The sequence below is a fragment of the Oncorhynchus mykiss genome, chromosome 21, assembly GCF_057628025.1.
Source record: "Oncorhynchus mykiss isolate SJ-2025 chromosome 21, ASM5762802v1, whole genome shotgun sequence".
Lineage (NCBI taxonomy): Eukaryota > Metazoa > Chordata > Actinopteri > Salmoniformes > Salmonidae > Oncorhynchus > Oncorhynchus mykiss.
The window spans coordinates 58,256,540-58,270,626 of record NC_143042.1 but is presented as its reverse complement, the minus strand read 5'-3'; the positions used below and the strand labels follow the sequence as shown (position 1 = coordinate 58,270,626).

At 57.9% G+C, this 14,087-nt stretch overlaps 1 protein-coding gene across 2 annotated transcripts in view; it reads left to right on the top strand.

Moving 5' to 3' along the window:
• Nucleotides 1–14,087, top strand: part of LOC118942980 (phosphatidylinositol 4,5-bisphosphate 3-kinase catalytic subunit alpha isoform) — a 150,089-nt gene that overhangs the window by 20,962 nt on the left and 115,040 nt on the right. For both annotated transcript variants that reach the window (XM_036958414.2, XM_090214958.1), the window contains one exon: nucleotides 579–795. In XM_036958414.2, the coding sequence (XP_036814309.1) occupies nucleotides 607–795 (189 nt within the window). In that variant the 5' untranslated portion in view covers nucleotides 579–606. The remainder of the gene's footprint in view (nucleotides 1–578; nucleotides 796–14,087) is intronic.

Below are 14,087 nucleotides of genomic sequence, written 5' to 3'. Positions count from 1 at the left end.
GAGTATCATAGAAAAGGGTCTGAATACTGAAGTAAATAAAATATTTCTGTTTTTTATATTTTATAAATTGGCAAATATTTCTAAAAACCTGTTTTCGCTTTGTCATTATCGGTTATTGTGTGTAGATTGATGAGGAAACGTTTTAATTTAATCCATTTCAGAATGAGGCTGTAACATAACAAAATGTGGAAAAAGGGAAGGGGCCTGAAAACTTTCCAAATGCACTTTACATTTTAAACGTCACACAGACTACATATCAATATCTAGGTCTAATACATAACCCAGTGTAAATTACAATACAATATATATAAAATGGCTGTCTCTTCAAAGTCCCCTTTGTGCAGTAAGGTGTTCTTTAATCTGTTTTATAGCTAGCCTGAGTTTCCTGGGGTGGCAGAGAGTTCCATAGTCATGGCTCTATTTAATATTATGTGTTTCCTAGCCTCTGTTCTGGACCTGGGGAGACCTCTGCTGGAGCGGAGTGTGTGTGTGTGTGTGTGTGTGTGTGTGTGTGTGCGCGTGCGCGCGTGTGTGTGTGTATTGAGCGTGTATGTGTAACGTGTGTTCTCCTCCCTCAGGTTGTGGTAGAGCCGAGTGTGTGTCTAGATGGCCCCGCGGCCATCTTCAGGGGAACTATGGGGCCTTCACCTCATGCCCCCTAGGATCCTGGTGGACTGCTGTCTGCCCAATGGCATGCTGGTTAGTCTGGAGTGTCTCAGAGAGGCGCCGCTCACGAACATCAAACAACAGCTGTTCACAGAGGCCCGGAAATACCCCCTGTACCACTTACTACAGGTAACTATGCCCCCTATACCCCCTATACAACCTACTACAGGTAACTATGCCCTCTATACCCCCTATACCACCTACTACAGGTAACTATGCCCCCTATATCACCTACTACAGGTAACTATGCCCCCTATACCACCTACTACAGGTAACTATGCCCTCTATACCCCCTATACCACCTACTACAGGTAACTATGCCCTCTATACCCCTACTACAGGTAACTATGCCTCCTATACCCCCTATACCACCTACTACAGGTAACTATGCCCCCTATACCACCTACTACAGGTAACTATGCCCCCTATACCCCCTATACCCCATACTACAGGTAACTATGCTCCATATACCCCCTATACCACCTACTACAGGTAACTATGCCCCCTATACCACCTATACCACCTACTACCGGTAACTATGCCCCCTATACCACCTACTACAGTTAACTATGCCCCCATACCACCTACTACAGTTAACTATGCCCCCTATACCACCTATACCACCTACTACCGGTAACTATGCCCCCTATACCACCTACTACAGGTAACTATGCCCCCTATACCACCTATACCCCCTACTACAGGTAACTATGCCCCCTATATCCCCTATACCACCTACTACAGGTAACTATGCCCCTTATACCCCCTATACCCCCTACTACAGGTAACTATGACCTCTATACCACCTACTACAAGTAACTATACCCCCTATACCCCCTACTACAGGTAACTATGACCTCTATACCACCTACTACAAGTAACTATACCCCCTATACCCCCTACTACAGGTAACTATGTCCCCTATACCCCCTATACCACCTACTACAGGTAACTATGCCCCCTATACCCCCTACTACAGGTAACTATGACCTCTATACCACCTACTACAAGTAACTATACCCCATATACCACCTACTACAGGTTAATACTACAGTACTATACCTAGTGTACACCTATAGAGGTCTTGCAGTTGCGTCACAAATCACCAGGTGCCATTTTGGAAGACCAAAGTCAGTCTGTTGGAAGTCTTCCCATCATCCACATGGCTGGATGTGTTGTGCTGCCACCTGAATCTTCGGGAAGATTGCCATTATTTAGTTCATCTTTATGAATCTTCGGGAAGACTGCCCATTATTTAGTTCATCTTTGTGAATCTTCGGGAAGATTGCCATTATTTAGTTCATCTTTGTGAATCTTCGGGAAGACTGCCCATTATTTAGTTCATCTTTGTGAATCTCCGGGAAGACTGCCCATTATTTAGTTCATCTTTGTGAATCTTCGGGAAGACTGCCCATTATTTAGTTCATCTTTGTGAATCTTCGGGAAGATTGCCCATTATTTAGTTCATCTTTGTGAATCTTCGGGAAGACTGCCCATTATTTAGTTCATCTTTGTGAATCTTCGGGAAGACTGCCCATTATTTAGTTCATCTTTATGAATCTTCGGGAAGATTGCCCATTATTTAGTTAATCTTTATGAATCTTCGGGAAGATTGCCCATTATTTAGTTCATCTTTGTGAATCTTCGGGAAGACTGCCCATTATTTAGTTCATCTTTGTGAATCTTCGGGAAGATTGCCCATTATTTAGTTCATCTTTGTGAATCTTCGGGAAGATTGCCCATTATTTAGTTCATCTTTGTGAATCTTCGGGAAGACTGCCCATTATTTAGTTCATCTTTGTGAATCTTCGGGAAGACTGCCCATTATTTAGTTCATCTTTGTGAATCTTCGGGAAGATTGCCCATTATTTAGTTCATCTTTATGAATCTTCGGGAAGATTGCCATTATTTAGTTCATCTTTATGAATCTTCGGGAAGATTGCCCATTATTTAGTTCATCTTTATGAATCTTCGGGAAGACTGCCCATTATTTAGTTAATCTTTATGAATCTTCGGGAAGACTGCCCATTATTTAGTTCATCTTTATGAATCTTCGGGAAGACTGCCCATTATTTAGTTCATCTTTATGAATCTTCGGGAAGACTGCCCATTATTTAGTTCATCTTTATGAATCTTCGGGAAGACTGCCCATTATTTAGTTCATCTTTATGAATCTTTGGGAAGACTGCCCATTATTTAGTTAATCTTTGTGAATCTTCGGGAAGACTGCCCATTATTTAGTTCATCTTTGTGAATCTTCGGGAAGATTGCCCATTATTTAGTTCATCTAAGGACCCAGAAACAGAGGCAGTGGGAAAACCTATCAAGTAAGTAAATATATTTTGAAAATGATCAATGTATTATTAGCTAGGTGGCTTGCTACAGAAACTTCGCTAACTGAAATGAGCTGCTAACGTAATATTCACCTTTAGGTTATTTTACATAGTGTTGCTAGCTAAGTTAATTAAATATCACCAGCTTGCTAACTTCAACTTCATGTTAGCTAGTTAACTAAAAATGCATTTGTAGCTAGCTAGCTAGCTAACTAGCTAACATCCATGGAAGAGGGTGAAAGGATTAGCTAGCATTTCCAGCTGTCAGAATGGAGCGTAGGCTACTCTGGATAGGGCAGGTCATTTTGTGGGAGCATGTTATGAAGATTCTCTCCAGTTCCAATCCCTAGAGAGAAACAACGGACAGAGATATAGCAACATAATAGTCTAATTTGAGTATACTGGATGTACTGAAGGACCGGAGTTGGGCTGTTGGGGGTACTGGAGGACCGGAGTTGGGCTGTTGGGGGTACTGGAGGACTGGAGCTGGGCTGTTGGGGGTACTGGAGGACTGGAGCTAGGCTGTTGGGGGGACTGGAGGACTGGAGCTGGGCTGTTGGGGGTACTGGAGGACTGGAGCTGGGCTGTTGGGGGGACTGGAGGCCTGGAGCTGGGCTGTTGGGGGTACTGGAGGACTGGAGTTGGGCTGTTGGAGGACTGGAGCTGGGCTGTTGGGGGTACTGGAGGACTGGAGCTGGGCTGTTGGGGGTACTGGAGGACCGGAGTTGGGCTGTTGGGGGTACTGGAGGACTGGAGTTGGGCTGTTGGGGGTACTGGAGGACCGGAGTTGGGCTGTTGGGGGTACTAGAGGACCGGAGTTGGGCTGTTGGGGGTACTGGAGGACTGGAGCTGGGCTGTTGGGGGTACTGGAGGACTGGAGCTGGGCTGTTGGGGGTACTGGAGGACTGGAGCTGGGCTGTTGGGGGTACTGGAGGACTGGAGTTGGGCTGTTGGAGGACTGGAGCTGGGCTGTTGGGGGTACTGGAGGACTGGAGCTGGACTGTTGGGGGTACTGGAGGACTGGAGCTGGGCTGTTGGGGGTACTGGAGGACTGGAGTTGGGCTGTTGGAGGACTGGAGCTGGGCTGTTGGGGGTACTGGAGGACTGGAGCTGGGCTGTTGGGGGTACTGGAGGACTGGAGCTAGGCTGTTGGGGGGACTGGAGGACTGGAGTTGGGCTGTTGGGGGTAATGGAAGACTGGAGTTGGGCTGTTGGGGGGACTGGAGGACTGGAGTTGGGCTGTTGGGGGTACTGGAGGAATGGAGCTGGGCTGTTGGGGGTACTGGAGGACTGGAGCTGGGCTGTTGGGGGTACTGGAGGACTGGAGCTGGGCTGTTGGGGGTACTGGAGGCCTGGAGCTGGGCTGTTGGGGGTACTGGAGGACTGGAGTTGGGCTGTTGGAGGACTGGAGCTGGGCTGTTGGGGGTACTGGAGGACTGGAGCTGGACTGTTGGAGGACTGGAGCTGGGCTGTTGGGGGTACTGGAGGACTGGAGTTGGGCTGTTGGAGGACTGGAGCTGGGCTGTTGGGGGTACTGGAGGACTGGAGCTGGGCTGTTGGGGGTACTGGAGGACTGGAGCTAGGCTGTTGGGGGGACTGGAGGACTGGAGTTGGGCTGTTGGGGGTAATGGAGGACTGGAGTTGGGCTGTTGGGGGGACTGGAGGACTGGAGTTGGGCTGTTGGGGGTACTGGAGGAATGGAGCTGGGCTGTTGGGGGTACTGGAGGACTGGAGCTGGGCTGTTGGGGGTACTGGAGGACTGGAGCTGGGCTGTTGGGGGGACTGGAGGCCTGGAGCTGGGCTGTTGGGGGTACTGGAGGACTGGAGTTGGGCTGTTGGAGGACTGGAGCTGGGCTGTTGGGGGTACTGGAGGACTGGAGCTGGGCTGTTGGGGGTACTGGAGGACCGGAGTTGGGCTGTTGGGGGTACTAGAGGACCGGAGTTGGGCTGTTGGGGGTACTGGAGGACCGGAGTTGGGCTGTTGGGGGTACTGGAGGACTGGAGCTGGGCTGTTGGGGGTACTGGAGGACTGGAGCTGGGCTGTTGGGGGTACTGGAGGACTGGAGCTGGGCTGTTGGGGGTACTGGAGGACTGGAGTTGGGCTGTTGGAGGACTGGAGCTGGGCTGTTGGGGGTACTGGAGGACTGGAGCTGGACTGTTGGGGGTACTGGAGGACTGGAGTTGGGCTGTTGGAGGACTGGAGCTGGGCTGTTGCGGGTACTGGAGGACTGGAGCTGGGCTGTTGGAGGACTGGAGCTGGGCTGTTGGGGGTACTGGAGGACTGGAGCTGGACTGTTGGGGGTACTGGAAGACTGGAGTTGGGCTGTTGGAGGACTGGAGCTGGGCTGTTGCGGGTACTGGAGGACTGGAGCTGGGCTGTTGGGGGTACTGGAGGACTGGAGCTGGGCTGTTGGGGGTACTGGAGGACCGGAGTTGGGCTGTTGGGGGTACTGGAGGACCAGAGTTGGGCTGTTGGGGGTACTGGAGGACCAGAGTTGGGCTGTTGGGGGTACTGGAGGACTGTGGTTGGGCTGTTGGGGGTACTGGAGGACCGGAGTTGGGCTGTTGGGGGTACTGGAGGACCGGAGTTGGGCTGTTGGGGGTACTGGAGGACCGGAGTTGGGCTGTTGGGGGTACTGGAGGACTGGAGTTGGGCTGTTGGGGGTACTGGAGGACTGGAGCTGGGCTTTTGGGGGTACTGGAGGACCGGAGTTGGGCTGTTGGGGGTACTGGAGGACCGGAGTTGGGCTGTTGGGGGTACTGGAGGACTGGAGTTGGGCTGTTGGGGGTACTGGAGGACTGGAGCTGGGCTGTTGGAGGACTGGAGCTGGGCTGTTGCGGGTACTGGAGGACTGGAGCTGGGCTGTTGGGGGTACTGGAGGACTGGAGCTGGGCTGTTGGGGGTACTGGAGGACCGGAGTTGGGCTGTTGGGGGTACTGGAGGACCGGAGTTGGGCTGTTGGGGGTACTGGAGGACCAGAGTTGGGCTGTTGGGGGTACTGGAGGACTGTGGTTGGGCTGTTGGGGGTACTGGAGGACCGGAGTTGGGCTGTTGGGGGTACTGGAGGACTGGAGCTGGGCTGTTGGGGGTACTGGAGGACTGGAGCTGGGCTGTTGGGGGTACTGGAGGACTGGAGCTGGGCTGTTGGGGGTACTGAAGGACTGGGGTTGGGCTGTTGGAGGACTGGAGCTGGGCTGTTGGGGGTACTGGAGGACTGGAGCTGGGCTGTTGGGGGTACTGGAGGACTGGAGTTGGGCTGTTGGAGGACTGGAGCTGGGCTGTTGGGGGAACTGGAGGACTGGAGCTGGGCTGTTGGGGGTACTGGAGGACTGGAGCTGGGCTGTTGGGGGTACTGGAGGACTGGAGCTGGGCTGTTGGGGGTACTGAAGGACTGGGGTTGGGCTGTTGGAGGACTGGAGCTGGGCTGTTGGGGGTACTGGAGGACTGGAGCTGGGCTGTTGGGGGTACTGGAGGACTGGAGTTGGGCTGTTGGAGGACTGGAGCTGGGCTGTTGGGGGAACTGGAGGACTGGAGCTGGGCTGTTGGGGGGACTGGAGGACTGGAGCTGGGCTGTTGGGGGTACTGGAGGACCGGAGTTGGGCTGTTGGGGGTACTGGAGGACTGGAGCTGGGCTGTTGGAGGACTGGAGCTGGGCTGTTGCGGGTACTGGAGGACTGGAGCTGGGCTGTTGGAGGACTGGAGCTGGGCTGTTGGGGGTACTGGAGGACTGGAGCTGGACTGTTGGGGGTACTGGAAGACTGGAGTTGGGCTGTTGGAGGACTGGAGCTGGGCTGTTGCGGGTACTGGAGGACTGGAGCTGGGCTGTTGGGGGTACTGGAGGACTGGAGCTGGGCTGTTGGGGGTACTGGAGGACCGGAGTTGGGCTGTTGGGGGTACTGGAGGACCAGAGTTGGGCTGTTGGGGGTACTGGAGGACCAGAGTTGGGCTGTTGGGGGTACTGGAGGACTGTGGTTGGGCTGTTGGGGGTACTGGAGGACCGGAGTTGGGCTGTTGGGGGTACTGGAGGACCGGAGTTGGGCTGTTGGGGGTACTGGAGGACCGGAGTTGGGCTGTTGGGGGTACTGGAGGACTGGAGTTGGGCTGTTGGGGGTACTGGAGGACTGGAGCTGGGCTTTTGGGGGTACTGGAGGACCGGAGTTGGGCTGTTGGGGGTACTGGAGGACCGGAGTTGGGCTGTTGGGGGTACTGGAGGACTGGAGTTGGGCTGTTGGGGGTACTGGAGGACTGGAGCTGGGCTGTTGGAGGACTGGAGCTGGGCTGTTGCGGGTACTGGAGGACTGGAGCTGGGCTGTTGGGGGTACTGGAGGACTGGAGCTGGGCTGTTGGGGGTACTGGAGGACCGGAGTTGGGCTGTTGGGGGTACTGGAGGACCGGAGTTGGGCTGTTGGGGGTACTGGAGGACCAGAGTTGGGCTGTTGGGGGTACTGGAGGACTGTGGTTGGGCTGTTGGGGGTACTGGAGGACCGGAGTTGGGCTGTTGGGGGTACTGGAGGACTGGAGCTGGGCTGTTGGGGGTACTGGAGGACTGGAGCTGGGCTGTTGGGGGTACTGGAGGACTGGAGCTGGGCTGTTGGGGGTACTGAAGGACTGGGGTTGGGCTGTTGGAGGACTGGAGCTGGGCTGTTGGGGGTACTGGAGGACTGGAGCTGGGCTGTTGGGGGTACTGGAGGACTGGAGTTGGGCTGTTGGAGGACTGGAGCTGGGCTGTTGGGGGAACTGGAGGACTGGAGCTGGGCTGTTGGGGGTACTGGAGGACTGGAGCTGGGCTGTTGGGGGTACTGGAGGACTGGAGCTGGGCTGTTGGGGGTACTGAAGGACTGGGGTTGGGCTGTTGGAGGACTGGAGCTGGGCTGTTGGGGGTACTGGAGGACTGGAGCTGGGCTGTTGGGGGTACTGGAGGACTGGAGCTGGGCTGTTGGGGTACTGGAGGACTGGAGCTGGGCTGTTGGGGGTACTGGAGGACTGGAGCTGGGCTGTTGGGGGTACTGGAGGACTGGGGTTGGGCTGTTGGAGGACTGGAGCTGGGCTGTTGGGGGTACTGGAGGACTGGAGCTGGGCTGTTGGGGGTACTGGAGGACTGGAGCTGGGCTGTTGGGGGTACTGGAGGACTGGAGCTGGGCTGTTGGGGGTACTGGAGGACTGGGGTTGGGCTGTTGGAGGACTGGAGCTGGGCTGTTGGGGGTACTGGAGGACTGGAGCTGGGCTGTTGGGGGTACTGGAGGACTGGAGTTGGGCTGTTGGAGGACTGGAGCTGGGCTGTTGGGGGAACTGGAGGACTGGAGCTGGGCTGTTGGGGGGACTGGAGGACTGGAGCTGGGCTGTTGGGGGTACTGGAGGACCGGAGTTGGGCTGTTGGGGGTACTGGAGGACCGGAGTTGGGCTGTTGGGGGTACTGGAGGACTGTGGTTGGGCTGTTGGGGGTACTGGAGGACTGGAGTTGGGCTGTTGGAGGACTGGAGCTGGGCTGTTGGGGGAACTGGAGGACTGGAGCTGGGCTGTTGGGGGGACTGGAGGACTGGAGCTGGGCTGTTGGGGGTACTGGAGGACCGGAGTTGGGCTGTTGGGGGTACTGGAGGACCGGAGTTGGGCTGTTGGGGGTACTGGAGGACTGTGGTTGGGCTGTTGGGGGTACTGGAGGACTGGGGTTGGGCTGTTAGAGGACTGGAGCTGGGCTGTTGGGGGTACTGGAGGACTGGAGCTGGGCTGTTGGGGGTACTGGAGGACTGGAGTTGGGCTGTTGGAGGACTGGAGCTGGGCTGTTGGGGGAACTGGAGGACTGGAGCTGGGCTGTTGGGGGGACTGGAGGACTGGAGCTGGGCTGTTGGGGGTACTGGAGGACCGGAGTTGGGCTGTTGGGGGAACTGGAGGACTGGAGCTGGGCTGTTGGGGGGACTGGAGGACTGGAGCTGGGCTGTTGGGGGTACTGGAGGACCGGAGTTGGGCTGTTGGGGGTACTGGAGGACCGGAGTTGGGCTGTTGGGGGTACTGGAGGACTGTGGTTGGGCTGTTGGGGGTACTGGAGGACTGGAGTTGGGCTGTTGGAGGACTGGAGCTGGGCTGTTGGGGGAACTGGAGGACTGGAGCTGGGCTGTTGGGGGGACTGGAGGACTGGAGCTGGGCTGTTGGGGGTACTGGAGGACCGGAGTTGGGCTGTTGGGGGTACTGGAGGACCGGAGTTGGGCTGTTGGGGGTACTGGAGGACTGTGGTTGGGCTGTTGGGGGTACTGGAGGACTGGGGTTGGGCTGTTAGAGGACTGGAGCTGGGCTGTTGGGGGTACTGGAGGACTGGAGCTGGGCTGTTGGGGGTACTGGAGGACTGGAGTTGGGCTGTTGGAGGACTGGAGCTGGGCTGTTGGGGGAACTGGAGGACTGGAGCTGGGCTGTTGGGGGGACTGGAGGACTGGAGCTGGGCTGTTGGGGGTACTGGAGGACCGGAGTTGGGCTGTTGGGGGTACTGGAGGACCGGAGTTGGGCTGTTGGGGGTACTGGAGGACTGTGGTTGGGCTGTTGGGGGTACTGGAGGACTGGAGTTGGGCTGTTGGGGGTACTGGAGGACTGGAGTTGGGCTGTAGGGGGTACTGGAGGACTGGAGTTGGGCTGTTGGGGGTACTGGAGGACTGGAGTTGGGCTGTTGGGGGACTGGAGGACTGGAGTTGGGCTGTTAGGGGTACTGGAGGACTGGAGCTGGGCTGTTGGGGGTACTGGAGGACTGGAGCTGGGCTGTTGCGGGTACTGGAGGACCGGAGTTGGGCTTTTTGGGGTACTGGAGGACTGGAGTTGGGCTGTTGGGGGTACTGGAGGACCGGAGTTGGGCTGTTGGGGGACTGGAGCTGGGCTGTTGGGGGTACTGGAGGACTGGAGCTGGGCTGTTGGGGGTACTGGAGGACTGGAGTTGGGCTGTTGGAGGACTGGAGCTGGGCTGTTGGGGGTACTGGAGGACTGGAGCTGGGCTGTTGGGGGTACTGGAGGACTGGAGCTGGGCTGTTGGGGTTACTGGAGGCCTGGAGTTTGGCTGTTGGGGGTACTGGAGGACTGGAGTTTGGCTGTTGGGGGTACTGGAGGACTGGAGTTGGGCTGTAGGGGGTACTGGAGGACTGGAGTTGGGCTGTTGGGGGTACTGGAGGACTGGAGCTGGGCTGTTGCGGGTACTGGAGGACCGGAGTTGGGCTTTTTGGGGTACTGGAGGACTGGAGTTGGGCTGTTGGGGGTACTGGAGGACCGGAGTTGGGCTGTTGGGGGACTGGAGCTGGGCTGTTGGGGGTACTGGAGGACTGGAGCTGGGCTGTTGGGGGTACTGGAGGACTGGAGTTGGGCTGTTGGGGGTACTGGAGGACCGGAGTTGGGCTGTTGGGGGACTGGAGCTGGGCTGTTGGGGGTACTGGAGGACTGGAGCTGGGCTGTTGGGGGTACTGGAGGACTGGAGTTGGGCTGTTGGAGGACTGGAGCTGGGCTGTTGGGGGTACTGGAGGACTGGAGCTGGGCTGTTGGGGGTACTGGAGGACTGGAGCTGGGCTGTTGGGGGTACTGGAGGCCTGGAGTTTGGCTGTTGGGGGTACTGGAGGACTGGAGTTTGGCTGTTGGGGGTACTGGAGGACTGGAGTTTGGCTGTTGGGGGTACTGGAGGACTGGAGCTGGGCTGTTGGGGGGACTGGAGGACTGGAGTTGGGCTGTTGGGGGTACTGGAGGACTGGAGTTGGGCTGTTGGGGGGACTGGAGGACTGAAGTTGGGCTGTTGGGGGTAATGGAGGACTGGAGCTGGGCTGTTGGGGGTACTGGAGGCCTGGAGCTGGGCTGTTGGGGGGATTGGAGGCCTGGAGCTGGGCTGTTGGGGGTAATGGAGGACTGGAGCTGGGCTGTTGGGGGTACTGGAGGACTGGAGCTGGGCTGTTGGGGGTACTGGAGGACTGGAGTTGGGCTGTTGGAGGACTGGAGCTGGGCTGTTGGGGGTAATGGAGGACTGGAGCTGGGCTGTTGGGGGTACTGGAGGACTGGAGTTGGGCTGTTGGAGGACTGGAGCTGGGCTGTTGGGGGTACTGGAGGACTGGAGCTGGGCTGTTGGGGGTACTGGAAGACTGGAGCTGGGCTGTTGGGGGTACTGGAGGACCGGAGTTGGGCTGTTGGGGGTACTGGAGGACCGGAGTTGGGCTGTTGGGGGTACTGGAGGACCGGAGTTGGGCTTTTGGGGGTACTGGAGGACTGTAGTTTGGCTGTTGGGGGTACTGTAGGACCGGAGTTGGGCTGTTGGGGGACTGGAGCTGGGCTGTTGGGGGTACTGGAGGACTGGAGCTGGGCTGTTGGGGGTACTGGAGGACTGGAGCTGGGCTGTTGGGGGTACTGGAGGCCTGGAGTTTGGCTGTTGGGGGTACTGGAGGACTGGAGTTTGGCTGTTGGGGGTACTGGAGGACTGGAGTTTGGCTGTTTGGGGTACTGGAGGACTGGAGCTGGGCTGTTGCGGGTACTGGAGGACCGGAGTTGGGCTTTTTGGGGTACTGGAGGACTGGAGTTGGGCTGTTGGGGGTACTGGAGGACCGGAGTTGGGCTGTTGGGGGACTGGAGCTGGGCTGTTGGGGGTACTGGAGGACTGGAGCTGGGCTGTTGGGGGTACTGGAGGACTGTGGTTGGGCTGTTGGGGGTACTGGAGGACTGGAGTTGGGCTGTTGGGGGTACTGGAGGACTGGAGTTGGGCTGTAGGGGGTACTGGAGGACTGGAGTTGGGCTGTTGGGGGTACTGGAGGACTGGAGTTGGGCTGTTGGGGGACTGGAGGACTGGAGTTGGGCTGTTAGGGGTACTGGAGGACTGGAGCTGGGCTGTTGGGGGTACTGGAGGACTGGAGCTGGGCTGTTGGGGGTACTGGAGGACTGGGGTTGGGCTGTTGGAGGACTGGAGCTGGGCTGTTGGGGGTACTGGAGGACTGGAGCTGGGCTGTTGGGGGTACTGGAGGACTGGAGTTGGGCTGTTGGAGGACTGGAGCTGGGCTGTTGGGGGAACTGGAGGACTGGAGCTGGGCTGTTGGGGGGACTGGAGGACTGGAGCTGGGCTGTTGGGGGTACTGGAGGACTGGAGTTGGGCTGTTGGAGGACTGGAGCTGGGCTGTTGGGGGTAATGGAGGACTGGAGCTGGGCTGTTGGGGGTACTGGAGGACTGGAGTTGGGCTGTTGGAGGACTGGAGCTGGGCTGTTGGGGGTACTGGAGGACTGGAGCTGGGCTGTTGGGGGTACTGGAAGACTGGAGCTGGGCTGTTGGGGGTACTGGAGGACCGGAGTTGGGCTGTTGGGGGTACTGGAGGACCGGAGTTGGGCTGTTGGGGGTACTGGAGGACCGGAGTTGGGCTTTTGGGGGTACTGGAGGACTGTAGTTTGGCTGTTGGGGGTACTGTAGGACCGGAGTTGGGCTGTTGGGGGACTGGAGCTGGGCTGTTGGGGGTACTGGAGGACTGGAGCTGGGCTGTTGGGGGTACTGGAGGACTGGAGCTGGGCTGTTGGGGGTACTGGAGGCCTGGAGTTTGGCTGTTGGGGGTACTGGAGGACTGGAGTTTGGCTGTTGGGGGTACTGGAGGACTGGAGTTTGGCTGTTTGGGGTACTGGAGGACTGGAGCTGGGCTGTTGCGGGTACTGGAGGACCGGAGTTGGGCTTTTTGGGGTACTGGAGGACTGGAGTTGGGCTGTTGGGGGTACTGGAGGACCGGAGTTGGGCTGTTGGGGGACTGGAGCTGGGCTGTTGGGGGTACTGGAGGACTGGAGCTGGGCTGTTGGGGGTACTGGAGGACTGTGGTTGGGCTGTTGGGGGTACTGGAGGACTGGAGTTGGGCTGTTGGGGGTACTGGAGGACTGGAGTTGGGCTGTAGGGGGTACTGGAGGACTGGAGTTGGGCTGTTGGGGGTACTGGAGGACTGGAGTTGGGCTGTTGGGGGACTGGAGGACTGGAGTTGGGCTGTTAGGGGTACTGGAGGACTGGAGCTGGGCTGTTGGGGGTACTGGAGGACTGGAGCTGGGCTGTTGGGGGTACTGGAGGACTGGGGTTGGGCTGTTGGAGGACTGGAGCTGGGCTGTTGGGGGTACTGGAGGACTGGAGCTGGGCTGTTGGGGGTACTGGAGGACTGGAGTTGGGCTGTTGGAGGACTGGAGCTGGGCTGTTGGGGGAACTGGAGGACTGGAGCTGGGCTGTTGGGGGGACTGGAGGACTGGAGCTGGGCTGTTGGGGGTACTGGAGGACCGGAGTTGGGCTGTTGGGGGTACTGGAGGACCGGAGTTGGGCTGTTGGGGGTACTGGAGGACTGTGGTTGGGCTGTTGGGGGTACTGGAGGACTGGAGTTGGGCTGTTGGAGGACTGGAGCTGGGCTGTTGGGGGAACTGGAGGACTGGAGCTGGGCTGTTGGGGGGACTGGAGGACTGGAGCTGGGCTGTTGGGGGTACTGGAGGACCGGAGTTGGGCTGTTGGGGGTACTGGAGGACCGGAGTTGGGCTGTTGGGGGTACTGGAGGACTGTGGTTGGGCTGTTGGGGGTACTGGAGGACTGGGGTTGGGCTGTTAGAGGACTGGAGCTGGGCTGTTGGGGGTACTGGAGGACTGGAGCTGGGCTGTTGGGGGTACTGGAGGACTGGAGTTGGGCTGTTGGAGGACTGGAGCTGGGCTGTTGGGGGAACTGGAGGACTGGAGCTGGGCTGTTGGGGGGACTGGAGGACTGGAGCTGGGCTGTTGGGGGTACTGGAGGACCGGAGTTGGGCTGTTGGGGGTACTGGAGGACCGGAGTTGGGCTGTTGGGGGTACTGGAGGACTGTGGTTGGGCTGTTGGGGGTACTGGAGGACTGAAGTTGGGCTGTTGGGGGTACTGGAGGACTGGAGTTGGGCTGTAGGGGGTACTGGAGGACTGGAGTTGGGCTGTTGGGGGTACTGGAGGACTGGAGTTGGGCTGTTGGGGGACTGGAGGACTGGAGTTGGGCTGTTAGGGGTACTGGAGGACTGGAGCTGGGCTGTTGGGGGTACTGGAGGACTGGAGCTGGGCTGTTGCGGGTACTGGAGGACCGGAGTTGGGCTTTTTGGGGTACTGGAGGACTGGAGTTGGGCTG